Here is a 27,725-nt window from a genome sequence, read left to right as displayed (position 1 = left end):
AAAGCTGGAATCTACACATATATGCGCCGTGAATGTAAATGTGATTCTGCTAGCCAGTCCAGAGGTTTGCTCTCCTCTGCACAAAAGTCACAGGAGCTGTTGCATCAGCCGGCACCAACCTGTACTGCGTGCTATTCATTGATGACAGCCATTCAACCTTCCAGGTGAATGGCTCAAAAAAAAAAAATGTATATTGCAACTTTCAGTCTTCATTCCCTTCGCGCGTGGTCTTTCTTGCATTTTTTCTTACCTTTCAGAGTACCGTGCTCACGAAGCAGAAAAGCTGCCGAGAACACTTCACTGTTCAGATTTTTAGGACTGCTGAGATGCTTCGCCGAACGATCTCGAAACTGTACCGCTACCAAGAGTTTGAGATGCACAATGAGGCAAAATATCCGTTCAACTACCCACGCGAGGCTCCGAACACGTCTGTTTTTCATCAGTATCATCTGAACTTTTGGATGTTTTGGGGCTATGGGCGTCAGGAACTTTGGATTGACCGTGACAACCGTCGCTACGAAACGACCTGGGAGATGTTTAGACGTCTATTAATGTGGTTTTTTCCGTGCTACTTTATTTTCCCGTTTGGTCTACCCAAATTTTTCGCAGCCAACGCATTTGGTGAATACGGAGAAAAACCATATCTGGACGCGATGATGCACTCGCCAATGGATAATTACTATATTGAGTGGGGCGGTAGCACACTTGATGCGGAGTGGCTGCGCCATATTCACTCCAAGGAGTCCTTTTAAGATGCTACTGCTGCTGCTGCTATCCTTCACCGTTCACAGGACACGCTAGTAGGTGTTGCGTTAAATTCCTCCTTATCAAGGATCAAGCATGTGTTGTGCAGGGGGAACGGTCCTTTCGAAGCTCTTGCGAGAGAGACAATCGCCAGACTTTTTTTTTTGCCAAAGTCGGGTTTTATGTGAAACATATCGAATACAGATTTGCTATATATCTAGTGAAACATGTACTATTGTAGGAATAAAGGAGCAAAAGAAAAGGAGTGCATACGCAAAGAAATGTGCCTTTTTCGTCATGTTCATTCTTGTGTGCTTCTCCACACGGATTGAATTTTCAAAGGGCGTTTCCTCTTCAGCACGAAATAACATACCTATGAGCTGGAAAAAGGTTTTAGTAATCAGCACAAGTTATTTTGCAACTGATTGTTTTGCTCCCTCTCGTGAACTATCTCAACGCAGTGGTCTTTTCTTGACTCTCTTGTACCTTTCGCCTCGTACTGTATCTTTCGTTTTTAAAACGAACTATATATATATATATATATGCGTATATTCGTTTGAACTTATCCTTGGTTGGTAAGAACAGAGTAGGTAGCGTTACGAGAGTGCACATGCGTCTTTTCGATGTGACACGACGACTGCGAGGCGTCGGTGCAGCGCGGTGGCACGCAACTTATGGAGCAAAGGTACTCAAGCACAAGGATATGCTGACAAAGTATGGGGATATTACAGTGGTGAAAGACGTGCTCACTTTACTAGAGCAGACAGAGTCTTACATTTCGAAGTGGCGCCTGAATAAGTGGGAGTTTCGTGTTCCGCCCCTTCTCTGCCCAGCGGAGAGGGAAAAGGTAATGCTACAACAAGATATGCTGAAAGCAATTTGCCTGAATCAGGCAGAAGAGCGCAAACAGGTTTTCGGTGACATTCAAATAGTGGCAGCTATAACTGGTACTTCGCCCGAGTCTGTGCGGGAGAAAAACCGCGCGTGGCTTCAGGAAGAAGCTTCTAAGCTTCGATGGAGAGGAGAGGTTAACAAAGCAAGGGAGCTACGAGATGCTTTTCTGCGCCTGGAGGTGTACGGTTCTCGAGATCATCGCTTGCTGGAGAGACTCTGTTGCATTTACGGTATGGGTATGCAAGGCACATTTGATGAGGCGTTCAACAATATCATTATTCAAGACCTGTCGACTGGCAAGCTCTCTATCGATGAAACGAACCCATTTGTCGAGCTGCAAGCGTACATTGTTTCTCGCTATCCACAAATTGACTTAATTTATGATTTTCTAGGCCTCAATGTGGTTTCAGGATACCGACCCTCATTGAGGCGTTTTCTTATTCACTGTTTGTCGAAGAAAAATAACATTGACAACCCCGTTTCTAACGGACGCGTTCTTTTGCATGTGAGCGGGAGTAAAGAGACGTTGTTCGATTTTGGGGATAGTGAGAATCAGATCGTGCACGATGACTCCATCTATGGACTACCCGACTTCATGTATGTCCGAGGGAGTGACGTTTTTTTGATCACTATCGCAGCCAACAATCACTGGCTCCGCAAACGGCAAGTTCCGCACGCAAAGCAGCTCGAAGGAATTGCGAGACGCAGCAGCTTTGTTCTAGGAATTCCTTTGGACAAGGTACGTATCCGCAACCTTCTCCTCCCACCAAACTATGTAGACTCGAACTCTCTTCGCCGCCTTATGGAGAGCGTTTTGGATATGTCACAGTCTTCTGTGAGGGAGGCAGCACCGTGGATTTCGTTGTACGTGAAGGAGCTTGACACACTGGACGTTGACTACTGCGAGTTGGAGAAGACAGTCAATGAGGAGGAATGGCTGACACTTTAGCGGAGCTTCGTCGTCTAAAAATCCGTACATAGTGTGTTTGTATGCCGCCTCCCCATTTTTTCTCCTCTCAGGGAAAGTTTTCTTGGCGTTGTTTGGAGATTCACATTGAAAAAAGACATGCTAATGAAAGACAGGCTATCAAAATTGCGACTTTGAACTCTGAGTGCTTCCATTGTCTGATGTATTTCTAGAGTAAGCGTGTTTCATCCCCGTGCTGACATGGCCGGCTTTTTCTTACGGCTGTTATCAAACTCTCTTTGTGATATCACATTACAGACTATTATGAGTGCTTTCAGATGAAAGAATTGCCGTGACTCGTGCTCCTAAGTATCTCCTAGTTGACTTTATCTTCGCTTCCTATCTCTTCCTGCATTTGTTTCTCTTTGCCCTGCTTATTTTCTGTTTGTTTTCTCTAGATATTGTGCACGAGCCCATGTCGGCAGTGGACTTCACGTGTGTAGTGAATGCAGTTTTATACTCATTTTCCGAGTCTGCTGGGACTTATGACGAGTATGGGCCGGTGAGCTGCGCGCTCATAGGAAGCAAGGCGAACGATATAACTTTCAAGCTTGCTTGTTATCGTGACAACAAATACATCTGTACTGCGACTGTGTTGCCGAGCAATGATGCGGGCGCTCATATTGCTCGTGACGGCGCGTACATCACATTTCGTGATGAGAAAAGCCATTACTGGTCTTTGCAGTTTGCCGCAGAGGATGCCGCCATTGAGTTCTGTGCGCAGGTTGTGGTCGCTATGTTTGGCTCGGCCGGTGAACCGACGGACAGTATTCTTTCCTGTGATGTTGTCAAAGGCAAAGAGAACAGGCAGATCTTTGTCGGCAATCTCGTCAAGGCCTTCTACCGTGCATGGGTGGTGCAGTCTAACGACTCTAGCGACGGACTACCGCGTCTTGGCAGCTTGCTCGAGAAAGAGAGCGAGGATGTTGTTAAGTTCACAGCACCGGCTAGTCATCAATGTGTGACGTCAACTATGCGAGGTTTCGAGGGATTGACGGTCGGTATGAAAGAAGGTGGACAGCGTCTCATTGTGGTCCCTGTCAGGGCAAAGCGCGGGCGCGGCCCGAACGTCAATATGTGCTTTTATGTTGAAATTGTTCGCCGAAAGGATCAGCAATCCTCGTTAAGATACCAGTCTCACAGAGGCGCCAATGAGAAAAGTCAGCTGCTTTTGACAGAGGGTGATGGTGGGATAGCTACAGGCTCGCTGGCGCAGCCTCTTGCCGCTTACTCCGGCTTCGTAGATGGACACTCGGCGACGGTGGCAAGCGGCTTCAGCAAGGAGCAGTTTTTGCTGGTGGACAGGCTGCGTGATCAGGTGTTTACTCTCACCGAGCAGCTGCGTGACACCCGGCGCGAGCTGGACAGCCTTTGTGCTGACCTGAAACGTCAGGAGCGCCACTCTGGAACACGGAGCTTGACAAGCGCACAAATTGAGTACTCCATTGAGCACCTTCTTGCCGAGAGCGAGGCCAAGAAAAACGCATTGGAAGACAAGAGAGCGGTCATTGGCGAAACAGAGTCACGAAATCGAGAGTTAGAGTCTCGGCTCGCCAAATTTCTTCAGACGACGAAAATTTTGGGCGAGGAGGCGAAGGCAGCTCTTGATGACAGTGCCGGTGAGCGCATTGAGCTAGATCGGCAGCTTGCTGACACACAGGCGAGTATTGTTCGACTCGATGGTGAGGTGGGGGACTTGAGCCGACACCTCCACGCACTCAATAATGTTCTTCGCGCGAATGATGTACGCTTGAAGGAGGAGAGGGTACGCCTGAGCGTCTCTGTCAACGACCACGAGGTTAACGAGGAGAAGCTGCGGACGCTCCAGGAGAACTACAGTGAAGAGGTAGCCAGGCGCAAGCTACTGGAGTCAAAGTTGGTATCCCTGCAGGAGGAGCTGCGCCGTTTTCAGGACGATGTGCAACTCAAGGAGTCACTGACGCAGCAGATCAGAGCAAAGACGGAGAGCGATAGCGTGCACTACGCTCAACTTATCCAACAGGAGCGAGAGCAGGCGGCGATTGAGTTACGGCAGCTCAAACAGGACCTCATTGAGGAGTTGGCCTCGCGTGATCGGCAGTATGGAGAAGCAAAGGAGAGGGTTGCGGCGGAAGCCTACGAGCAAGGCATGGCACAGGGCGTGGAGGAGGGTCTTGCGGACGCTGCCAACGAAGGCGATGCGATTGCGCACGACATGGCGGTGAACGCGCAGCGATGCAAGGCGGAGTCAGCGGCGTTGCAGGTGCGTGCGCAAGCGAACTGGGCTGCGAGCGAGGCAGATGAGCGCAATTTCACCGCTCAGATAGAGTCACTCCAAGCTTCGTTGACAGGAGCTCTTCATGACATCAACATCCTCTCGACCCAGCTTGAAGCGGTGCAAGAGGAGCATACTGTCAAGGTTGGTGGGGTGTATCAGCGTCTTTCTCGCCTCATTCACTTCTGCGGTGCCGCACCAATCAGCCAGCCGTGCCTGGAGGCAATGATGCGGGCTGCTGAGTCTGGGGCAGAGTTTGATCCCTTCAGCTTCCAGAAGCTGGAGGCCGCAAAGGAAGCGCAGCTGGCGCGAGACGAGCGTGTGGCTGTTGCAGCATGGGTGCGAGCAAGCGTGTACAATGAACGCACTCGCATGCCACCGCTCCGTCCACCGTTCCCCTATGCCACGTCGAGCAAAGGTCCTTTGCTTTCCCCGGAGACAATGGGAACCAAGGTATTACTGAGCCCAGCAGTGCACCATCGCCTGCCTGTTTCGACGGAGATGGCTACCTCGATCACGACAGCAACGCCAGTGCTGATGGAGTCAACAACTCCGGTAGCACCTGGGGTGGTAGAAGCCGACATTCCAGAGCCGTCGGCCGCGTTGCCGCCGCCTCTGGTAGTCCCCGCCTCACCCCCAGCGGTGGCAGTGTCTCAGCACAGTGAGCCTCAGGACACGGCAGCGATCCAAAAGGCGCCACAACGGCAGCGCGTTCAGTTTCCCTCGACGAAAATACGATACTTAAGTGACGGCGGCACAGCTGGGGTAATGACGACTCCTACGCATCAGCAGCCACCATCTCTGTAAGACTCCTCTGCACGCACGAACATCTCTCCCAACCTCAAGCAACTGCGTTCAAGCAGGAACAAGCCAGGAAAAAAAAACGTGCCACTTGCAGAGTGCACCGCACCTTCCTCTATCTAACGCTCAGCTCCTTTTTATCCTGATCGTTATGGTGTTCTCTGGTGTGCTTCCAGTGGTTGTATTTTACCTTTGCTTGCTTGGTTACTCTTCTTGCTCTTAGCCACTTTTGTATGCTTGGTCTCCTTGTGCGACTTGAGCCTTCCTCTCAGGGCCTTCTCTGTGAGGCGGCGACATCGCTTTTCTCCAGCTTTGGAACGAAAGCCAGTCGAGTTTTTCTCTGCGCTGCCTGCCGAAAAAGCGCACACACGTGACTCGTCTGCCTGAGGCGCCGGCACATTTAATGGTTACTACTGTGACTTCCCTTCCGCAGCACCTCTTTCACATTCCTCATGATGTCTCCTCTTCCTGTCTCTCTTCTGTGTTCTTGATTCACACGCTTCCGCATTATCGCCTCTCCTTCCATTCCACACAAACCAACACGCTTTCAACACATAATGACTCCATCTCCCCCTACCCCCTTCGTAACCACACTCACAGAGAACTGTGTGTGACTTTATCATGACGACCAAGCGCCGCAACCACGGACGTTCGAAGCCCCCGCACAGCCGCGGTCGCGTCAAGCCAGTCCACTGCTTCAACTGCGGTCGTCTGACTCCGAAGGATAAGGCTGTCGGTCGCTTTGTGGTGCGCCGCATGCTGGATGCCGCTTCCGCCCGCGATGTGGCAGAGGCGTCCCCGGTGTACGGTGCGAACTTCCCGATGCCGAAGCTGTACATGAAGCAGCGCTTCTGCATTGCGTGCGCCATCCACAGCCGCACTGTGCGCGCCCGCCCTGTCGAGAGTCGCAAGACACGCTACACGAAGAAGGTGCCGTTCCGCCCCGTCGGCAAGAAGTAAAAAAGCTGCGCGGGGAGGCAAGGATGATGGAGTCACATATAGCGCTCTTACCAAGTTGATTTTGCTACTTTGAGTTTCTCTTGGAAAAAAAGTGAACTAAACAAAGAATTGAAGCTGGGCTTCAGTACATAGGGGTTCTCTGGCTTGCCTAGGTGAAGTTTCGGGCGCGTGGGGGTGGAATGCAGGCGACAGGCTGGGCACCCCGTCTCAACTGTACAGCAACACCCACCCACACACAAACGGGTGCCCTTCGTATGGCTGCCATCGCTTCCTGTGGCAGTAACACAACTGATGTGTAAAGGGCACATGTCACCGTCAATAAGTTTCGCATATCGCCGTTTTTTGCGTCTCTTTTCTGCGTATTACTGGCGTGCGCAAGACTGTGCTCCCCCCGCATCGCTCGTCGGCGATCCCTCTCTGCTACTTGTCTGCAGTCGGGCTTCTCGATCTTAAATTGTTGCATGCTTCACTTTGTTGTTAACATTCTTCGATTTTCTCCCCTTCATCAAATACTTCCTTTATGTGGCAAAAACAACACACATACACACCCACACACATGGCTGCCGCGTGACATGCCCCCACTCGCGAGTGTGCAATGGTACCGCTTCGTGCATGATCACAACCCCCCCTCCCCCTACACACCCACGCGCACAGAATTACATTGTTCGTATCATCACATCCCTTCTTCACTCTCCAGACTAGCAAAACGGGAAAATATAAACGTCAATAGTGCCATTGTTCTTTGCCCCATTGAGTACTTTTCCTCATACATTTCCTCTTCTCGTGCTGCACCTTTATCCCCTTTTCTCCCTACCTGACTCCTCCTGCCGCCATTTCTCACTTGGTTTTCTTTTCTCCCGTCGCTTGTCTTCCCCCTCTTTCGTCTCTTTCACCACTGTTGGCTTTCGCCTCTCTCTGCATACATCTCCTTGAACACTTCGCTACTGTTGTGTTGACACCCACACACCCACCCACTCACCCACACACACAAATACATACACGGCCCACCTCCCTCCCCCAAATTAAGGCCAGCACCACCTTATTCAAGAGTGCACACGTCTCCTCTTCACCCCGCCTTCCAAACACATCTACAGGCCTGTATTTTTCTCTTTCGTATAGCCTCTTTACGCGCTCCGTTCCTCTACGTTCCTCATTAGTTTCTTTTCGTTTCATCTGTGAGTGCGTCTCTCTCTCTCTCTCTCCAATGTGTCTGTCATAGTGACGTTGACGAAGCGACGAGTGAACTGCATCTGGTTGAATTCGAGGCGTCCACCCTCTTTCTCAGCTTCCCCCATTCACAATAGCATAAACCAACACGCATAAGGGAGTGAATCCTCATAATATTTGTCGCCAACACCAGTTCTCGATATCGCTCTTCGGTTTGACATCTCTCTTCTGTTTCCCCTCTTATTTTTGCGTTCGTTTTTTTTTTCGCCACTTCCCTTTGGGGTGTGCTGTATTGTACCAGATACACCTCAGCTGCGACGTCAAATTCACGAGCCGTGGAGTTACCTTGTCCATTGTTGACCTGGTTCCTTCCCTTACTTTTCTCATACCACTTTCCCTGTAGGCGTTGCCTTGGCACACCACATTACTCGTCTCCTCTTTCACAGCTATGCGTCGCTCTATCCTGCTTGCCTGCTCCGCCGCCAAGGGTGGGAACTGGGCATCCATGTCCGATGCAGAGATCATGAAACAGGTGGAGGATAAGAAGATTGCATTTTACGGTCTTGAACAGGCACTTGCCCCCGACTACGACCGCGCCATCGCCATACGTCGTGATATTGTCAAGAAAAAGATGTGCCCATCCTCTGCTGCCACACATCCGTTGGAGAGGATGCCTTACAAGAACTACGACTGGGGCAACGTTGTGGGCCAGAGCTGCGAAAACATTCTCGGCTATGTTCCAGTACCGGTGGGATTGGCTGGTCCGCTGCTGTTGGATGGAAAGGAGGTGGGACTACCGATGGCGACGACGGAGGGTGCACTGGTCGCGAGTACGCACCGTGGCGCGCGTGCCATCAACCTGAGCGGTGGCTGCCGGACGGCAGTACTGAAGGAAGGCATGACGCGTGCCCCCGTAGTGGAGGTAAGCTCCTTCGACGAGGCCATCGCCTTGGTCAAGTTCTGTGAGGAGCGGTTCGACATGCTAAAGGAGGCCTTCGAGTCGACTACCCGCTTTGGAAAGCTGCAGAGCATCAAGTGTGCCATGGCGGGTCGTCAGGTGCATATGCGCTTCTCTGCCTTTACTGGGGATGCGATGGGCATGAACATGATCACGAAGGGCTGCGACAAGGCGCTGCGGGTGTTGCAGCAGCACATTCCCTCCATGAGGGTGCTGGCTTTGTCGGGTAACTTTTGCACTGACAAGAAGCCGTCCGCAGTGAACTGGGTGGAGGGACGCGGAAAGTCGGTTGTGGCGGAGGCCGTCATCAAGCGTTGTGTGGTCGAAGGCGTTCTCAAGTGCACCGTTGACAGCGTTGTGTCGCTGAATGTGACAAAGAACCTGCGCGGCTCTGCACTTGCTGGGTCCATCGGCGGTTTCAACGCACATGCCGCCAACATCGTGGCCGCGCTCTACATCGCAACTGGTCAAGACCCCGCGCAGGTAGTGGAGTCCGCAACGTGTATGACGACGATTGACAAGGTGGGTGAGGATCTCATGATCAGCCTGACGATGCCGAGTATCGAGGTTGGCGCCGTTGGCGGTGGCACAGGCCTGTCGTCGCAGAGCGCCATGCTGGAGCTGATGGGGTGCGCGGGAGCTAACAAAGAAGACCCGGGTGCCAATTCCCGCCAGATTGCACGCGTCGTTGCAGGCGCAGTCATTTGCGGGGAGCTGTCCCTCATGGCCGGCCTTGCCGCTGGTCACTTGCTGAGTGCCCACATGAAGCTGAATCGAAAGCCCTCGAGTCAGTAAGATGGTGCACAGAAGTTGCGGTGCTGCCTTGGCCGAGTCGGGATGTTGATGCCAGTGCCCCTTTGTATGCTATGTGAAGGCTCTGGCGGCTGTATACATTCCTTGCGTGACGCTGCAGTTGTACAACTGTACGTATATATATCTGTGTGTATATGCCCTTGTCTCTCTGGGCGTTCGATGTGTGCGCTTTTTGCTTTTCATTAGCAACAGTAGGGTCATTATAACGGGGAACAAGTCAGCGAGGTATGCCAGGGTCCAGTGCCCCACTGTATCTGGGGAGGCCCCGCAGCCCCTATCCCTGCTGCATGCCGAGCCACCTCTGGTGGTGACAGGGTCAGGCTCCTAGTCCGTGGGGGTGGGTGGGAGGAGGGCAGAGAGCTTCACCGCTGCTGATGCCGGTGGGCAGGTCGTGGATGGCGATGCGTCGAAGAGACCTGCGGCAGCGAACACGCTTGGGGGGCACCCATGCGAGGGGCACCGTGTGAGCGTGGCTCGAGCGTATCCCTCCCCCCGTGCCTCACTGCCCACTGGGGTGGGGTGGGGGACTGAGCCGCTGCGAGGGAGGCACCGGGTGGCCGCCTGGATAACGGGCGCGGCTGTGAGGCGGCCGGCGAGGCGGGGGCGGGTGGGCAGAGTTCGGGGCCGGGGCCGTGCTGAGATGGCTGCGTCGGCGCACTGCTGTAGCGCGTGTGTACGACTGCCTCGCGCCCCGCGATGGGCCTCTGACAGGCCGGACTGAAGAGTTCAACCGCTCTTCTATGACAGAACAGATACCTTCAACGAATATCGCATGAGCTTCGCAGTTGTGTTCACGCCGGGTATGCGATACAGCCGTCACCCTCCGTCTTACTGCTCTTATGTATTCGCTTTGACCTGCCTTGTCTCTACGGCGTTGTTCTCCGTTTACGCCTTCTTCCTGTGTAAGCGCTCCTGTTTGTGGCGCTTTCTGTTTGGAGGTGTGCTGCGGGTAAATGCGCCTTTGAATCTCTTTGGCGCTGCGAGTAGTCTGGGACAGCGGACTCCTTTTTTTTTTCGGCTTGCCTCAGTACGACTAATGAGGCACAAACAAATCAATGGAGGGGAAAACAAGAGAGAGGGAGAGAGAAAGCATGACGCTTATCATAAACGACTTATCGAAAGGCGTAGGCTGAACCAGCACTAGCAGTTCAAGTGCGTCAGCAAGTGCATAGCACATGGTGCGTTCTCACCAACACCTACACTACTTTGGGGCACTGTCTTCATTTCCTTTTTCATTTTCTCCTTTTGAAGAAGTGATCGATCAGCTGTGTCTTTTTCCCTCGCCTTGTAGATACACACATTGGACTCCTTTTGGTGGATGCGGCGAGCAAAGGTTTCAAGGGATCGGTGAGAGTGGCTGTGTGTCAGGCGTGTGACTAGGGTTGCATTCAAAAGCGAACGTGTGCAAAACTGATTTTTCTTATATGCGCACCAAACACATTTCGCCACACTGGGCAGAGTGACAACATGGGTTCTCTCTCGAAAGCTCTCTTTATGTCTCTCTCACTCTTTTCTTCTCCCTTAAAAGGACGAGGTGCATAACGGCGTGCTGCTCAAGCAGCCCTGGCAAGGGTTGACAAGCTTACACATGAAGCATAACGTCACCATTGTCCATGTACACACAGTTGTCTCTGTGGAGGCAGGGCTCTTCATCAAACGGCAACGTATTCAACTGGTGCTTTCTCTACCGAAAAGGAAGGCGCCCTCTCTCCTGTCGGAGATGTCTCTGAAACATACTCTACCGCTTTTATACTCTCCGGCTTCCGTGTGTGCGCGCGCGGTCAGGCCCGTGACGTAATCGCTTCCTCTTTTCTTCTTCAACTTTCTCTCCTCTTCTCGGCACTCTGTTTGCACTTCGCCGCGGGTTTACATTTTTGCCTACCACTTTCCCATCTCTCGGCCCGTTTTTTTTTTTTTTTTACCTTCCCATGTTTAACAATTCTGCCCTACATTGAAACAGCAGTTCAACCCGTAACTTTTGCGCACGCCCATATCGACCGTGCAAGAATCCAGCGGTGCTGTCTTGCGCCCTCTCGAGATTAGCCGTGACATCCATACATACCCACGGCGATCACCAGTAGGCGGAACGTTGACTGCACACATCACTCGCGCTCTCTCTGCAATATTACCGTAGTACACCCCCACCCACACGTATGCAGAGACGTGTGTCAATAGTGGGCATTAAAAAAAAAAGATCAACAACCTCCCTTTCCCCTGTTCTTTGACGAGAATGAACCGCAAGGCTATTCTGTTCGTGTCAAACATATCATCCATCGCAAATGCGCAATACCTAGAGCGGCTCTTCTCCGCGTACGGTACCGTTCACCACGTGGAACTCTTCGGCGAAGGCCCACACCGCTACGCGGAGGTGACATACGGCACCGTCGATGACGCCGATACGGCTGTAGCAGCGTTGCACTGTCACTACCAGACGTGTCGCAACTTGCCGATGATTGTTCTCTACTCCAAGAATAGCCCTGCCGTCTCCGTTTACGGCCATCAAGTTGGACTGGAGTTTATGAAGGCAGCAGAGGAGAAACGGCAACCTCGCTTGCTTACATTGGACGAGTTTGATAGCAATTACCAACGCCTTGGGGTGCAACCGCCGCCTTCTGAGAGCGACATAATCCTCGAGTACCACACTCCGGGTTACTAACACGGTGGAAGGGCGAAGGACGACGAAAGAGGAATCTACGCACGACATTGATGGAGACTATCCTCTCCTGTGGCTCTCTCTTTCCTTTTCTGCCACTCTCTCCTGCCTTTCACTCGTCTAAGTTTCACCATGGGCATCGATTCTCTTGTGTGACCCGGCTTAAGTGCGGAGGGGGGAGGGAAGGGAAATGTGTGTGTGTATGCGCTGCGTGGTTTGAGGTGGGTGTGGGCTTGTCGAGTGTGGTCTGTGACTACCCAGAACTCTATCTTGGCCTTTGAATTTGCTTTTGCTTCATTCCTTCACTTTTTGGTGTTGCCGCTGTCGAAAAGCAGTCGCTCCTCCTCTGTTTCTATCTGTGTATATCTGCGACACTTTTTCCTGTGTGTCTCCGTATGCCTGCTCGCATTTGTGGTCGCTGTGTGCGTGCCAGCTCTCTGTGTTCCTGTAGCTCACAACACCGTCTTTTCTCATTTGCTTTCGACCGAATTGCACAGGAAGAAATACACCATGCCTGCAACTAAAAGTAGATGCGTTTGTGTTGGCGTGCGTGTATGGGTGCCAAAAACTCGGCGTCTTGCCTATCGTCACGCTCCTAGAACGCCACATTCAGGTCTACTGCCGTTCCCCACTCCCTTTCTCGCATCTGCTTGAGTGTGCCCTCCTCCCCCAGGGCCCCTCTCCTCCCACCGCCATCATGTCTTTTTCTTTTCAAGCTTTTGTTTGCGCTTTATGACCGCGTTTTCATCTTCTCCACATTTCTGTTTTGTGCGTGTGCTTTGCCTTCATCCCTACTATCACTACTCCTCTCTTTCATCCCTGACTTCCTTATCCTTTATTTTTTTTTTCTCATTTGCTCGTTGAACGCTCACCGCCTACAGTTCTTACAAAATGTGAAAACGGGAAGGATATAAGGCATCATTCATTCGCACACCCCCAAACACACCCCCACACACATACATACCCCCCTCCCCCACATATATACATAAACACAACGAAACAAGGAGAAAACAGGCGAACGCTACTTGCTTACTGTCGATGTGTGAGTAGTAGAGTCCTGAGAGCGAACAGAAACTTTGTGTCGGTGTGAGAGGGGCTTGGGAGCTTCTATGGCCACTATTGTGTCCCATGTTCACCATCGTCCGGTGCTGCAGTGGGCTGCAGAGGTGGGAGTTGGAACATGGACTCTATGAGCAGCGCTCATCGTTGGACAACCGATGTGTACTTATGTGTTTCCCATTCGACTTCTTCACTTCTTCGTCAGGTTGTGCCGGAGGCCGTGCCTGTGACGGCTAATACATTGGCTCGTCTGTAAGTCCTGTCTCTTTCTTATCATGTTACGGCATTTCTCCTCACTGGCTACAGGCTCTTCCTCCGTCTCCGGGTCCTTTTTCTTTCACGCCCAACGTACTTGGCTATTTTTAGCTGCTAACATTTTTGTGTTTCCTCCATCGCTGCACGCTCCCTGCTGTCAGGGGGCATACCTCAGCGAGGTATGCCAGGGTCCAGTGCCCCACTGTCTCTGGGGAGGCCCCGCAGCCCCTATCCCTGCTGCATGCCGAGCCACCTCTGGTGGTGACAGGGTCAGGCTCCTAGTCCGTGGGGGTGGGTGGGGGAAGGGCAGAGAGCTTCACCGCTGCTGATGCCGGTGGGCAGGTCGTGGATGGCGATGCGTCGAAGAGACCTGCGGCAGCGAACACGCTTGGGGGGCACCCATGCGAGGGGCACCGTGTGAGCGTGGCTCGAGCGTATCCCTCCCCCCGTGCCTCACTGCCCACTGGGGTGGGGTGGGGGACTGAGCCGCTGCGAGGGAGGCACCGGGGCCGTGCTGAGATGACTGCGTCGGCGCACTGCTGTAGCGCGTGTGTACGACTGACTCGCGCCCCGCGATGGGCCTCTGACAGGCCGGACTGGAGTGGGCGTTTGAACCACTGTGTATGAATGAATTGACAAGCCGAAAATAACAACTACAACCGCTGCGCATTCTGGTGACTTTCCTTCCTGCGCTTTCTATTGTTCACTGCGCGCTGCTACGCCGGCAGTGTGTGCCTATCGAGGCGGCAGCGACGCTCATTACTTATGGGCAACCTGCTAAGCGGATTCAGCGTGTCTGTTGCGCTGTGTACACAACGACCTCATTTTTGAGAAAGAAAGGGTATCCGAAGCGTTTGTATGTGTCTCGCATTGAATCACGCTTTCTAATTCTGTTTCCACTCTACGGCCTTTCTGTACCTTTTTTAAGTATTTCCAGAGCGTGAACACGTGGTTCATCAACACCCCCGATTCGTTCTCCCACGGTTCCCTCTTGGCTGTTTCCTTCTGCCATGGCCACGGGCGGAGAGACGTACAGAGGACAACCGCAGTACGCACGGAAGCTTTAACGGGCCCTTTTGTTTTCAACGTGCGCCCCCACCTCCCCCCGCTACCAGCATAGAAGAATCAAGCAAAGTTTTCAGTACGATTGCACTATTTCTCTCCCCCTGCTCATATACACTTTTCAATCTCTTTTCCTCGATCCAGACACGTGGAACGTATCCGCCTGGCCTGGTGCACCTCTCCAACAGAAGAAGCGTATAGTGACTCAGAATGAGCTCTAGCGAGTCACGAGCGGAGCGGCTGCGCCGCGTAAACCGCTACAAAGCGATGCAGGCGGAGCTTGCTCGACAGAAAGAGGAGGAGAACTTTGCTGCCATGCGATCGGCCAAGCTGAAGGCGGCTGCCACCGACGAGGCCCTGGCTGCGGAGCTGGCTGAACAGCAGCGGCTCGAGGTCAAGGATGCGAAGATGCTGCAGCTGGTACGTGACTACCCGGAGGTACGGTCGCTAGAGGCCCAGCTAAAGTACGCCTATCTCCGTAAGAGTCGTGCAGAGCAGGTGACGGACCGCACCGCCGCCAAGGCGTTGGAGGCGGAGGAACAACGGAGGTACATGGAGTATCTCGCGGAGAAGGATCGACTTGCCAAAGTGGAAGAGGAGAAGAAGCGTCAAGAGGACATGGAGCGCTTCCGACGCCATCAGGCAGCGCAGCTAGAGATAATCCGCCAGCATCGCTTGGCCGCCACGGAGGAAGCGAAGCAGCGCGAACAGGAACGCATCGCCGTAGACGCCGTAGTGGCTCGAGTGCAAGAGCAGGACTTTCTCGAAACCCTCGCTCGTCGAGACCGGCAGCGTCAGCTTATGGAGGAGCAGGATGAGTTCTGCCGCCTCCGCGCTGCTATGAAGAAGGCGGAGCAGGATCGTGAGGCCAAAGAAGAGGCAGCGATTCGCGCGTACCTCGATGAGCAGGCTCGTAGACGCGAGATGGACGCCAAGGTGGCGCGCGAGCGGGACGCTGTCAAGGCCCGCGTTTTGGAAGAGCAGGGCCGCCGCATCGTCGAGGAGGAGACCAAGAAGCGTGAGCTGGAGATGCTGCTTCAGGAGTACTACGAGGAGGAGCGACTCACCAAGGAGCAGATGCTTATCGCGGCAGAGAAGGCGAGTCGAGAACGCATGGCAGCCGCCGTGACACGCGAAAACCAGCAGCTCATTGATCAGCGCCGTCTTGCCAAGGAGGCACAGCTGGCCGATGAGATGCGCTTCCGGCAGTTGGCAATGGAACAGTTGGCTTCCGAGGCGAAGATGCAACAGCTCAACCGCCAAAAGCAAGCACAGCTCAAGCGGCAGCACATCGCCGAGGTGCAACAGCGCCTGGAGGAACGCCGGCTCCTCAAGGAGCAGGAGAAAGAGCTAGAACGAAAAGTGGAGGAGCAGGACCGCAAGCGAGAGGAGCAGATCCAAGAGTACATCCGACGTGCTCGCGCCCAGCTCTTGGCAGAGCATCTACCCAAGCTAGGCTCCTATGCCCCTGTGCGCGCCATGCGGGACGAGGAGAAGATTCAGTTTTTGCCTCAGATCAAAACTGCCAGCGCTGCACTTCGGGAAAGCTAACGGATATGTCTAAGCTTTTTGTGTCTGTGTCATCGTCGTAGTCGTCTGCTGCTGGACTTGTCCAGCCCCGCTCTGGTTTGCTCTTCCCCCCCCCTTTTTTCTCCTCTTGTGTCGCTATGAAGAAGCATGAAGGTGAGGTGGGATGTGAGAATGAGTAAAGTATGGGCAGCAGATAGTCCCATTTCACATGTACATACAGTGCTGCTGCTGTTGTCGTTCTTGCCGTTGTTGCGGTGCAGCCCCCGTAGACTTGTTACCAATGCACCTTCGTTGAAGTGTGTAGTGTTTTTTTTTGTAGGTTGCTTTCTCCCTTGTGTGTTGCGACGTATGGAGGCACCAATCCTGGCATTACTGACGCCCCGCCTGTGCCTCTCGATTCAGTTTGTCTTTGGTCATTGTGAACTGGGACACAACGACAAAGCCGACAGGCTTTCTGAATCGGAAATAGCAAAGGCACTGGTGACCGCGGTATTGACTACGGACCAGTTCACCTGTCTCCAGCGCCAGGGCGACATCCCCTGTAACCTGCACAATAGGCGCCGCCGCCTCCGCCCTTGAACAGGACCCTGATCGCGATCCGCTTGGATCGAGGTGTGCGGTGCTGCCAGATTTGTCTGACGTCAATTGCACAGCATATGTGCGAAGAAGGGACGGGGAAGGATCGAAGAAGCCTGCTGGGCGCATGGCGCGACTCGATGGCAGAATGGTTTGTCCTAGACGACCCGGGTATGACTGCAGTGCAACCCAGAGGTATAGGTGAAGTGTGCTTGTATACCGATCTTTGCTGAGTGGTTCGTGATGTGGTGTGAGCACGTTCAGAACAAGACGAAGCCAAAACTCTTTTAGCTGTGCGCCTGTGCGTGTTTTCTCCGACCGCTTTTCTTCCCTCCCTGTATGTACTATATGGTGGTCATGGTGCTCAACTCGTCGTTGTACTCTTTACTTTCCTTTCAGTTTGCTATTTCGTCTTTGACTCCTCTCCCCATCTTACGTCTCCACGTAGTGCACCCACCCACCCACACAAGAAAGCGCAAATGCCACCCACTCTCTTCCCTCGCCCTGGACCAGTGCGGCCAACATGAAAAGCGAGTGTCTCGGCAACTTACTCTCTCTCCCGTTACCTTTTTCTCTTCCCATTCCCGCGTGGCCCTTCGTGCTCAAGCGTGTGTCCCCCACCCCTCGCTGAGGCCGGCTGCTTTTTGACGCACTCGCACGGCCTCACAATGCCGGGTCTTACTCTTTCTTTAATCCGTCTCGCGGTCCGCCGTATACGATGCACGTGAGGCAGGTGACTGCATTGTGAAGAGATGGGAGCGGGGGGCAGGTGGCGGTTGGCGAGATGCTATCCCCCCCTTCAATGCTGCACTTCCCCTCTTGGCGCTTCTCCTTTCTGGCAGACACATATGTGTCGGCATAAGGTTGCAGCGGAATATTCTTCGTCACTCTCTCATACACGCTGGCTATTACACCTCTCTCCTTTCCTCTTTTTTTTTTTGCTTCCGTTGCTGGCGCCTGCCTCGCCGCGACACGTGCGCCACACACGTCGGTTTTTCCAGCAACAAGAGCGCAACGCGAGCCACAACAGCAAAGCTTGGTCTGTGCCCCCAAAGGGAAGCGCGGCTCCCTACGCTTTCAGCCCTCCTTTCTCTCTCTCTCTCTCTCTCTGTGGGTGAGTGGGTGAAAGGCACACGTTGCACACGTCTCCGCAGGCAGGTGCGTACGCAGCTGTGGGTGCGTGTTTGCCTCCACACTGTCTCGTTATCCTGCATTTATCTTCTTCGGCTGCTTCTCTCGCACATTTTTGGCGGCGCTTCTTCATCTACTTATGCGAGGCCAGGAGAGAATATGGAAGGCGGCGCCGCTGCCACAGTCCTTCCACGCTTCCCTCGAGTCTGGCAACTGGCTGCGTGCTCTTCAAATTTATCAGCGCCACCCATACCACACCCCACCCGCAGACACGTTTGACCTCTTAAAGGCCGTCATGCATTACACCGGCGTCGGCGTCGAGGATGTGAAGGCACGCTTTAATGAGAAGCTGCGCCTTTCCGCCAGCTTACAGCGCCGCAAGTCTGAGGAGGTGGAGTGGTCTCTGTTTTGGGAAGCGCTTAACAAGGGCGATGGTAAGATGATCAGCGATGCTCTATCAGGGGCCAGCGTGAGTGGTACCACCCAGCAGATCGGCATGGCGGAGGCGTGTGCTGTGCTGCTGAAGGGGGCGGGGAAGGAGTGGCACACGCGCCTTGTGGACGACTTGCCTTTCTCCACTGTCAGCCGATGTAGTCTCCTTCATGCCGCCCTCGCAGAGAAGCGGCCCGACGTGGCAGCGGAGATGCTCAGCCACGCACGTGTTACCCGTTCTGACCTGAACAGTCTGTGGCCGCTCATAGCTCAATGCACCTGGGAGGAGGTGCTGAGGATGATCTCGCTTTGTCCAAAGAACGCTGTGCCCTACAACAAAGCGCTTCCTTTCATCCTAAAGGACGGCTGCAGCTTGCAGACACTCTCCGAACATCTCGAGCACGCCCGGGTCTTGGGGGACGCCGATGTCGTCTCCCCGTTGCTGGCGTACGCGGTGGAGATGGGGGATTGGTCTTACGTCGAACGGTGCGTAGGGCATCTAGTTGACATTGGCAAGATCGCCTCTTCAGCCCGTGATGCCTTTGGCCACTTGTGCAAACTGCATGGACCGAAGCGCGTATGTCAGCGTCTGCTCGAACATCACGTTGAGCTCTCCGACATGACCATCGAAGACCTCGAGTCCCTCCGGTTTTGAAGACGGGGCGGGGCGGGGCGGGGATTGGGATACGGTGAGGCGCGCGAACGGAGAAGGGTTGGTGCTCGCGAGACGGGTGTGACGTCCGCTTCTCTACTGTTCAGGAGCAAACCGTCTGCCATGTTTCGAGATGTACGCTTGTTAGACTGCTATGCCGCTGCGACGCCGCTGTTGGGCTTTCTCACGGCCCCTTTTTTTTGTGTTTGTCTTCCCTCTTGCAGGTGTGAGGGGGAGAGATCGAGCAAGGGAGGCTAAAAGAGGGTTCGCGGTGTGGGGTGACGACGGCTTTGAGGACTGCGTGTCCCTCTTTTTTTTTGATGTCTTCTCACCGATAAATGTTTCGTGATGTGTGTAGCGAGTTGTGCCCAGGAGAGGGGACAGAGAGACGAGGGCTGAAATCGGAACAGAATACTCTGCTATGGAGAGAGGGGGTGGTGGCGGTGAGGGGACCAACACAATGGGAGAGAGAGAGATGAGGGGTCGCTGAGTATGCACAACAATGTGGCGAAACTGTGTATTGCACCTGTGTTGCTGACATCCATTCCTCCCCCCTCAACTTTCTCTCCGCACCAAACACTTTTCCTTCATCTCGTTCGATATCTTGGTCATCCTCGATACGCCACCAAGGAGAGAGACTCAGTGCGCTTTCCCCCTCTCTCCCTCCTTCAATACCCATTCCTCACTCGACGAATGCCTGTCAAGGCCAGATGAGCTCTTCATTCTTCCCACAAGTACTTACCCAATGGAGGAAAGGCAACTATGAGGCGATGGTGTGGCGAGCCGATGGTGCTTATCATGCACGTGCCGTTGCTAGATACCTCAGTGACCTACTTGGCGCGAAGGTCAGCTGACGACCACAGGGAGGAAACACACACATACACACGCACACGGGTAGGGGCGCGACAGTCTACTGCCCTCCGCACTGCTGCTTCGGTTTACCCCTTGCTACGCGACTATGCTTCCAGATAGCGCGCTGCTCTCTGTGCTGTGCTCATCTTTCACTTCCTTTCCTCTACACTTCGTTTTGCTTTTTGCTCCCTTCCTCCATCTCCCCCGTCTCTCTCCGCATGTGTGTCGACGCGGAAAACGTCGCACTCGCCTCTCCCGTTCCCTTCCACCACGACCGTGCACCTTTCTTTGACTTTTCATCATCTTACTACGTGAGTGTCAGCTTTTTGTTTTTTTGTCTCTGATTCGCTTTCACACGGGGTGGTCGGCAGTCGCAGTGCATCTCTACTTCCCTGTTACGTCCTCCGTAGGCTTGAGCAGCCCTCGCCATATACACATATATATATTTATTTACTCTGACAATGTCCGCGCTCAGGGTGGTGCTCTCACTGTGCTTGGTCGCCTTGGTAGCGACGACGTGCTGCTCGCAGGTGACGCAGGATGTGGAGATGAATCCTCATCCGCTGGTGTTTGTGTCCAAGACGACCTCGAGCGACGACATCGTCCTTGGCACCTCCCTCGAGGTTTCAGTCACAGTGACGAACTACGGCCAGAGTCCTGCCTTCGATGTGCAGATATCTGACCATCTGGAGGACGGCTCGCTGCAGAGCAAGTTCATCGCCTCCCTTCCCTACGGCGCGTCAGAGACGCTGCGCTACACAGTGACCCCCAGTGCACTGGGTAACTACGCCGTTTCCGTCGCTGAGGTGACGTACAACGTTGAGCAGGGCAATGCTGCGACGTCCCGCAAGGCTCTCAGTAACATGATCCGCGAGAGTGAGGCGTATTACTACGGCGATGGTGTCGACGACGAGAGCTTCCGAGGCTTCATCTCTGTTCTCACACGCGACCGCTATGAGCGCCTGCACGCGCGCTACATTAAGGAATCGACAGCCTACCTCTTTCTAGGCGCAATTCCAGCGCTGTTTCCCTACGTGCTGTACCGCGTAAAGCAGAGCGAGGTGGACTCGCTGCTCCGTCAGCGCAAGGCCAACAAGTAGACGACCTGGCGATGGTGTAAGCTGAAGGTAATGCACCCATTTATCTACGCTCACATGCACTGCCACCAACAGCTAGTTGCCATCTCCCTGTGTCTCTCTCTCGTAGTGCCCATGACGAAGGCAAAGGGGAAAAGGGACTCGTGCTGAACGGAAGACGAGGCGGAGTTGAGGAGATCGCTAGCCCGTCATTCTCGGTGATCACTTCGATGCTCATGCGTGTCTCCCCCCTCCCCTTTGACCCCCTGTAGGTAGACGTTTTCCTCAACACGACGAGAAAGAAGAAAAAGCAGCGAAAGTGATGCTGTTTGGGCTTCTATTGACAATGTGTTCTTTGAGTGCTTTTATTTCCTTCTCGTTCGCTGAGTTGCTGTGTCTGATGCTTGAAGTAGGTCCCCGATGTGCAGGCGAGCGTCGGGCTGTTTTGTGAGTCGCATTCTTCCGCCGTCCCTCTTTTCTCCTTTAATCAGATGCGTTGTGTGTGTGTGTGTGTGTGTGTGCGAACCCTGTACTTCCTTTCCCTGGCTCGCTTTGGGACCCCTCTTGAGCTCCCCATTGAATTCCCCCCAATGGCCACTCACACGCTGCTGAGTTATCGAGGATGACGTATGCTTTTTTATCGCTTTCTACTTGCGATGCACACCCTCTTCGGCGTGCGTATAGGTGCAGTGACTGTCTTTGTTTGCGCCCTTCATCTGTATCCCCTCTACTCAACTGCCAGCGTGTACGCGCGTGTGTGCGCGTTTATGTGGGCAACGGAGCATCGCCGGTGTCTCACTCTCTTGTTAGCCGCATTGTGTGTGTGTGCGTGCGTGTTGTCTTCTGTTTCACTTGTCGTGTCGAGCAGCAACAAAAATGAGAGAGAGAGAGGGATGTCACGAATAAAGCGGATGACAGTAGCGTACCGATGTGCTTGGCTGTACGTGTGTGAATGCGTCCCTCATTCAGCTTTCCTTTGCTTTGCTCGTTGTATGACTCGACCTTTTTTTTGCTTTCTTAAGCTGGTGACCCAAGCACCTCTAAGAGTGCGCGTGAGAAACTCAGTAAACAGCAATACGCATAGAGAAGGGCGCAGTATTATTTCTCTCATGCACATAGCACTGGTCATGGTATCCGCACGCGCATGTCTCTGGTTGTGGTCCTGTGTGTGGGAGACGCACTGTGTGCTCTCCGCGGCGCGCATGTACGAAGCACCTGTGCCTGCCCAGATCCTTTCTGTAGGGCGACAAGCGGCCTCCCTTGAACGGTGGGGCGGGCGCTAGGTCATTAGGCTATTTCTGCTGCCCTACCCCTCACCAAGGGAGCGGTGCATTCTTATTCCTCATCCTCATGTGGCGGCGCGTTCTCTGTGCCTGCGACTCTGCCTCTTTCCCTCTTTTCTGGACTCTTCCTTCCCCTACTGCCCTTTGCCTCTCCACCGCTGCCGCTGCGTGTTGGCTCTTCATTTCGCTCTTTGTACACACCCACGCTGATCTCCACGCGTCCACCAGATACATTGTCAGTAGCTTTCCGGAGTGAACACAGCATACGGCGTGCACTTTTTCGTCTTCTCTCTTTTTCCGCAACCCTAGGACGACGTAAAACTCAACCGTCGCTTAAGTAGCGCTGCCCCCTTTTTTTTCGCCTTCCTCCAACCCCCTTTTCCCTCACTGTCCCACACCTCTTGCTTCACTCGCTCTCCGTGTTCATCGCGGTGGTCCCCCAATCCCACACTGTCTTTTCATAACCCCACACCCCATACATTACGTGCCTACGTTCATTCATCTGTGTGTGTGTGTGTGTGTGTGTGTGTGCTCCCTGCTCATTTCAGCCCGACAGCTCAGCGAGACATCAACGACGAACAAAAAGAAGAGACTACGATTAACGCTCAGCTCACAGCTTTATACGTAGCACGCTCTCATAAGTCCAAAAGCTGCTTTATCCGCTCTCACACCCCTCTCCAGCATATTTTAAGAAAGAAAATGTCGGCGTCACTCATGGTGTACGAAGAGGGCAGCATGGACATCATCGTCCTGTATCCCAGTGACTCGAGTGAGTCTTACCAGTGCGACCAGTTATCGCAGAGCACTGCCTCCACGAGCTCTCTCGGCCCTCAGTACACACCGTATTCCGACAGTTTCAACATTAAGAGAGGCGGGGCGCTCTTTGGGTTCGATGAGGAGCTCAGCGAGAACGAGGAGACACTGGCCGAGGAAAGGGAGCGGCTGCGCGAAGAGCGGTGCAACCGTCTTCGGTACGGTCCCAGTCGCGCCAACCGCAGCCACGACCGGCAGAGTATTCTTTCGGCTCGCCAGAACCTACTAAACGAGTTTATTCTTCGCGAGACCAAGAAGGCTACCATAAGCCGCCAAGATCACCATATTATGCTGCGCCAGCTGATCAGCGCGGCGTACTTCCGCGACCCTAATCATGTCGCCAACCGTCAGCAGTGGCGCCGCATCATGGCGAGCATCGGCAAGGAGTACTACGGGTCGAAGGCAATCTTCTCCCTCTCCCCCGACCCGTACGACAGCGTAGTGGCGAAGCTGTCGTCAATGATGCTCTGGGATGATGAGATCCGTCACTGGTCGTACGACTACTGCGACGCGGAGATGACCCGCCGCCGCAACGCGCAGGTCGAGACATTGAAGAAGCTGCAGGCGAGTGGCGCTCTCTTTTTATCGTAGGCGGGAGGTTTCACTCCTCCACTGTCTCTGCTCTCTTCTCTCCTCACCCCCTTGTGGCTTCATGAAGGATTACATACACGCATGCAAGACGGCGAAAAACTCTAACTTGGCATGCCTCCATCAGCCACCAGCCCCCACCCCTTCACGCACGTACCCTCGAAGTCCACCCGCTGCCACACGCTGGATGCGTGCGGGTGAGGCACCTAGGCGCATGTGTGAGTGGCAGTGAAAGTGATACATTCTATATGTGTAATGTGCTGTGCATCCTTTGTTTTTCGAGGGAGGTGTATGTATGTATATATATATATATATATGCGTGTGTGTATTCAGCGATGCAAGGACACAGCCGGCAATGCACGCGAAGGTTTTTATCCTCAGCGCGCCGTGGCGACATGCGGAGCGCACATGCTTATGCCAGTAAGCCGGTGCGTTCTTTTGCGCGCTGGATTTTATTTTGCCTTTTTTTTCTCCGTTTGGCGTGCGTGTGTGTCTTGTTGCCAATGCCGTGGGGTGTGTGATTCCGTGTGTATCCCCCGCTTGATTTGAAGGCACACGCGGCATCGCTCTTCCATACAAGCGCGTGCGGTGTTTTTTTTCTCCGCCTTCTCTTTCTTTTCGTTGGGCTTCCGCCTCTTTTCTCCCTTTCGAGGATTGTTGGACGCGTTTCTTTGGTTGCATGGTCGAGTATCGCTGTCTTTCATGCTCTCTTTTCATGCGAATCCCACACAGGGCTCTCACAACCAGCACGCACGGTAGGCAAAGCCATTAGGTCTGAGAAGCACGTGCCCCGAGGATGTGCATGTTTGTGTCTGTGTGCGCGCAGGAACAGAGTTATCTGTGGAGTGAGGCGGAGCCTAAGAGAGACAAGCCTCCTCGAGCAGTCGTACAAGCAGACCCATAATGAAAGCAAGCGAGCAAAAGAAGACAGGCGCGCGCACGCGTTGGAGTACCACAACAGCCGGTCCCCAATCACAGTCAGGAACAGGCAAGCGAATAGAGAAAACGAGGAAAAGGCGCGTAAGCGTCCCCAACGAAGCGAACCAGAGAGACGCACACACACACGCTCACACATCCAAGCAAAGAAGTAACGCAAGAGAAGGAAGACTAACACGAACGCAGAGGAGAAGAGACATCTGCAAACGTGCTCTCACTCTCACAAACACACGCTGATTTACCGACGTCGCTTTCCTTCGTTTTTCATACTCTTTCTGAGATGACTCTCAATGAGGCAAATGACGGGATACGACAAAGCAAGTGTAGAACGGCGTGACAGGCGGCTTTACTCTTGAAGCATTGAGGATTGGAAGCACTAGAGAAAAACAGAGGCGATCTCAACAAAATTTTGCTTGTAATCACACGGAAACGAGAACACACACACGTTTTAAATCTGCGAGGAGCGGGGACGGGGCGAAGTTCTTTGCGTTTACGCGCGTAATACACTATAAGCGCAGGCCCCTGTAGCACCCATCCACATATGTTGGCAGCACGGCGAAGAAGAACAGGAAGAGCTGTGTCTTCATTGTTTAGGTGTCTCTGGGAGTAGGTCTATGTGCGTTGCGTATTGCTGCACTGAGTGGGAAAGGCAAGTTTGACTCTGTTGATGCCGAATGACGACAGAAAGAAGGAATAAGAAGACGGCTGATAACTCGAACAAAAAAGAGAGGACAGAGTACCTCGGCGCCGCATGTTCCAATGTCTTCTTTTCTTCGATGTTTCTTACTGCTTTCTAGTAACTCTTTCCACGTAGCCAGTTTCCTCTTCAGTGGATTGGTCTTTATTGTTCTTACAGAGTATATGTATGTGTGTGTGTGTGTGTGTGTGTGTGTGTGTGCACTGCTGCGTGAGGCTTAAGGGGGTCTGCTGCTTACTTCTTGTTATTGTCCACGCGTACAGGTGCGTCTATGTGTATGCCTGTCTATGCGATTCTTCGGAGAAGGCCTGCACTGCCCACCGACGCACCACTCATGTTGTAGTGCAAGGATGATCCCGTCACTCCCTTAAGCTGTGAACACGCACGCAGACACACGCACAATCCACAGTCACCTGCGCAGACCCCGCACGCACTCTTCGATAGTCTTCGCTTGATGCGCTCCATTTTCTACTACCGAGACCCCCCGGCTTCTGTAGACTTCTTTCTTTGCATTGAGTCGCTGTTGATTAGTAACCTGAAGGTTGACGTAATGTGCGTGTGCGTGTGTGTGTGTGTGTGTGTGCCGCTCTGTGTGGGCTTGCGTGGTTTGCCAAAGGCTCCGTTCGGTTTTATTTTTCTGCCCCGTATCGCTTTGAATCTCATTTTTTTTCTCGCTTTTGCCTATCTCCTTTCACTCGTGTGTATTTGATTTCCGAGTGCGCGTTCACCATGGTATCAGGGTTTAGCACCCGCTCTGTGGGGAAGCCACGCAACTTGCAGCCTGCCCCTCGGGTGCAATGGCGGACTGCTTGGTATCGGCGATCATGTCTGGGCTGGCACGGTCCCGAAGTGGCGTGCGGTCGTGACGGTCACGCTTGTACCAACTCACTGCGCATCGTGTCTACAGTTTAGAAAAGGTACTCATCAACGCATATTTGTTGACTTGTTCATGGCACACTAAGACCTTGAACGCATAACTTCGGAGAGCGTATTCGAGTTCTTCCGTTTCTTTTTTTTTTTTGCGCCTCGTAGGATGCGATGGAGAGGTGGGGCATTGAGGCCCTTCCGAGGGCGGGGAGGGCTACAATGCTCAAAAGAGAAAACAAAGGCACTAGGCTGCATCCACCAGGAGTTTCGGGCGCAAATATACACACACACACACAAGCATGGGGAGTGGGCGATCACCTGTGTTGATAGACGGTGAGACGCTTTTTGTTCGTTTCTTTTTTTTTTTCCCTTCCCTTCCCGCGCATTAGAGGAGGTTGGCATGTGTCATGCGATGCTCACAGGGCATGGAAGGTAAGAAAGGAGGGGGTGGGAAAGAATGGTAGGAGGTTCGGGGGCAACGTTTGACTGCTCGGGGTGGAGGCGGAGGAGGAGGAGGGAAATAATATGGATGGCGTCAGTTGACACCTGAGAAGACAAAGGCGAAGGAGAAACGCAAAGGGGAAAGCTGCAAAGAGAAACCCCTCAAACAGAGTTTCAACAACAGCAAACATGCAGTTCATGCATGCTTACACCTCTGCACTGACGGAAAAAAAGCCCCCCCTCCCCGGCCGAGAAAAGAACAAAGGTGCCGCTTTTTACTGTGTCTACTGCATGATTTTGCTTTTATTCCTTCTGCTCTTCTTTTTTTGTGTTGGCTTCCTTCCGCAACCCCTCTTGCTTCACACCCCTCTCTCCCACTGGCGCTCAACGATCGATTCTAATGCTCAAAGAAGTTACTCGCGCAGCCCATTTTTTTTTTTTCGGGTCGCCTGCCCCCCTCCCTCTCACGACTTTGCTCTTGGTGGTCGTTCTTTGCGCTGCTTAGCTTTCTCTTTCGTGCTCCAGTCTTTTCCTTTTACGCCTCTCTTCTCTCTTCCTCCTTGCCATCTTTTTATTTTCCTCCTCTCTTTCTCTCTCTACTCCCGGGTGTGATTGTGTCTGCAGGCGAGCATAATTGACCTACGGTGTACCTTCGTTTCTCTAGCCCATGTGCATGTATGTCTCTCTCTTCTGCAACTGCATGTGTGTGTGTGTGTATGCCTGTGAAGGTGTCTCTGCGTATCGTGAGGGAGGGTGAGGGGTGATACACGACAGGCGTTGGAAGGACAGGTGGACGGCATCCAAACTGCAGGGGAGACTGAGGAGCAATAGGAGGGGAGGGGAGGGGAGGATGGGTAGGTGAGGTGTAGAGAAGAGAAAACATATACAGATGCTCGGCGAGGCTGTTATCTCTGTCATTGTTGGGGCTGACAGGCCGCAGAGGAAGGTGTGCGCAAGAAGGAAAAGAATCGGGAAGAACGCACAAATGGAATCGGCGCACACCCATGCACTTCTGTTCTAGCTCCCGTGTGTGGGCGTGTGAGTATGGGCCATGCTCACGTTTTGTTGCTTTTTTTGCTGTCGGTCTCGTTTTTTACTGTTCAGCTCCAGTTCTGCCTTTCATTTCAGTGGTGGAGCACCGCACGGTGTCGTGCCTTTGATTTGCCTCTTTACTTTTTTTTTTTCCTTAGCTCTGTTTCTCAGACCTCTTACCGCTTTGACAACGGCACTGAGAGCCTCACTTCATTTTCTCCTCGAGCGCGCC

The 27,725-nt window shown here is 53.3% G+C and overlaps 10 protein-coding genes across 10 annotated transcripts, besides 4 other annotated features; all 10 read left to right on the top strand.

Annotated features, from left to right (window-relative positions):
* Window positions 1-326: 326 nt before the first annotated feature.
* LPMP_303190 (hypothetical protein) lies at window positions 327-752 on the top strand (the record flags this gene model as incomplete). Its single annotated transcript, XM_010703039.1, has 1 exon — window positions 327-752. The coding sequence occupies one exon, from the start codon at window positions 327-329 to the stop codon at window positions 750-752; it is 426 nt and encodes a 141-aa protein (XP_010701341.1).
* A 602-nt stretch (window positions 753-1,354) lies between these two features.
* LPMP_303180 (hypothetical protein) lies at window positions 1,355-2,587 on the top strand (the record flags this gene model as incomplete). The annotated part of the gene is made up of 1 exon (XM_010703038.1): window positions 1,355-2,587. The coding sequence occupies one exon, from the start codon at window positions 1,355-1,357 to the stop codon at window positions 2,585-2,587; it is 1,233 nt and encodes a 410-aa protein (XP_010701340.1).
* Window positions 2,588-3,020: 433 nt separating this feature from the next.
* On the top strand, window positions 3,021-5,666 carry LPMP_303170 (hypothetical protein; the record flags this gene model as incomplete). The annotated part of the gene is made up of 1 exon (XM_010703037.1): window positions 3,021-5,666. One exon carries the CDS (start codon window positions 3,021-3,023, stop codon window positions 5,664-5,666), a length of 2,646 nt encoding a protein of 881 aa, XP_010701339.1.
* A 615-nt stretch (window positions 5,667-6,281) lies between these two features.
* LPMP_303160 (ribosomal protein S26, putative) lies at window positions 6,282-6,620 on the top strand (the record flags this gene model as incomplete). Its single annotated transcript, XM_010703036.1, has 1 exon — window positions 6,282-6,620. The coding sequence occupies one exon, from the start codon at window positions 6,282-6,284 to the stop codon at window positions 6,618-6,620; it is 339 nt and encodes a 112-aa protein (XP_010701338.1).
* A 1,615-nt stretch (window positions 6,621-8,235) lies between these two features.
* On the top strand, window positions 8,236-9,540 carry HMGR (3-hydroxy-3-methylglutaryl-CoA reductase, putative; the record flags this gene model as incomplete). The annotated part of the gene is made up of 1 exon (XM_010703035.1): window positions 8,236-9,540. The coding sequence occupies one exon, from the start codon at window positions 8,236-8,238 to the stop codon at window positions 9,538-9,540; it is 1,305 nt and encodes a 434-aa protein (XP_010701337.1).
* A 225-nt stretch (window positions 9,541-9,765) lies between these two features.
* Window positions 9,766-10,311: a repeat region.
* A 1,477-nt stretch (window positions 10,312-11,788) lies between these two features.
* Window positions 11,789-12,214, top strand: LPMP_303140 (hypothetical protein; the record flags this gene model as incomplete). The annotated part of the gene is made up of 1 exon (XM_010703034.1): window positions 11,789-12,214. The coding sequence occupies one exon, from the start codon at window positions 11,789-11,791 to the stop codon at window positions 12,212-12,214; it is 426 nt and encodes a 141-aa protein (XP_010701336.1).
* A 1,460-nt stretch (window positions 12,215-13,674) lies between these two features.
* Window positions 13,675-14,172: a repeat region.
* A 730-nt stretch (window positions 14,173-14,902) lies between these two features.
* On the top strand, window positions 14,903-16,138 carry LPMP_303130 (hypothetical protein; the record flags this gene model as incomplete). The annotated part of the gene is made up of 1 exon (XM_010703033.1): window positions 14,903-16,138. One exon carries the CDS (start codon window positions 14,903-14,905, stop codon window positions 16,136-16,138), a length of 1,236 nt encoding a protein of 411 aa, XP_010701335.1.
* A 332-nt stretch (window positions 16,139-16,470) lies between these two features.
* Window positions 16,471-16,954: a repeat region.
* A 1,009-nt stretch (window positions 16,955-17,963) lies between these two features.
* On the top strand, window positions 17,964-18,911 carry LPMP_303120 (hypothetical protein; the record flags this gene model as incomplete). Its single annotated transcript, XM_010703032.1, has 1 exon — window positions 17,964-18,911. The coding sequence occupies one exon, from the start codon at window positions 17,964-17,966 to the stop codon at window positions 18,909-18,911; it is 948 nt and encodes a 315-aa protein (XP_010701334.1).
* Window positions 18,912-20,221: 1,310 nt separating this feature from the next.
* On the top strand, window positions 20,222-20,860 carry LPMP_303110 (hypothetical protein; the record flags this gene model as incomplete). Its single annotated transcript, XM_010703031.1, has 1 exon — window positions 20,222-20,860. One exon carries the CDS (start codon window positions 20,222-20,224, stop codon window positions 20,858-20,860), a length of 639 nt encoding a protein of 212 aa, XP_010701333.1.
* Window positions 20,861-22,818: 1,958 nt separating this feature from the next.
* Window positions 22,819-23,523, top strand: LPMP_303100 (hypothetical protein; the record flags this gene model as incomplete). Its single annotated transcript, XM_010703030.1, has 1 exon — window positions 22,819-23,523. The coding sequence occupies one exon, from the start codon at window positions 22,819-22,821 to the stop codon at window positions 23,521-23,523; it is 705 nt and encodes a 234-aa protein (XP_010701332.1).
* Window positions 23,524-25,877: 2,354 nt separating this feature from the next.
* Window positions 25,878-26,082: a repeat region.
* Window positions 26,083-27,725: the final 1,643 nt, after the last annotated feature.

The sequence above is a fragment of the Leishmania panamensis genome (assembly GCF_000755165.1).
Source record: "Leishmania panamensis strain MHOM/PA/94/PSC-1 chromosome 30 sequence".
Taxonomy (NCBI): domain Eukaryota; phylum Euglenozoa; class Kinetoplastea; order Trypanosomatida; family Trypanosomatidae; genus Leishmania; species Leishmania panamensis.
The sequence above is the reverse complement of the archived record's forward strand: the minus strand, read 5'-3'. Positions and strand labels throughout refer to the sequence as shown.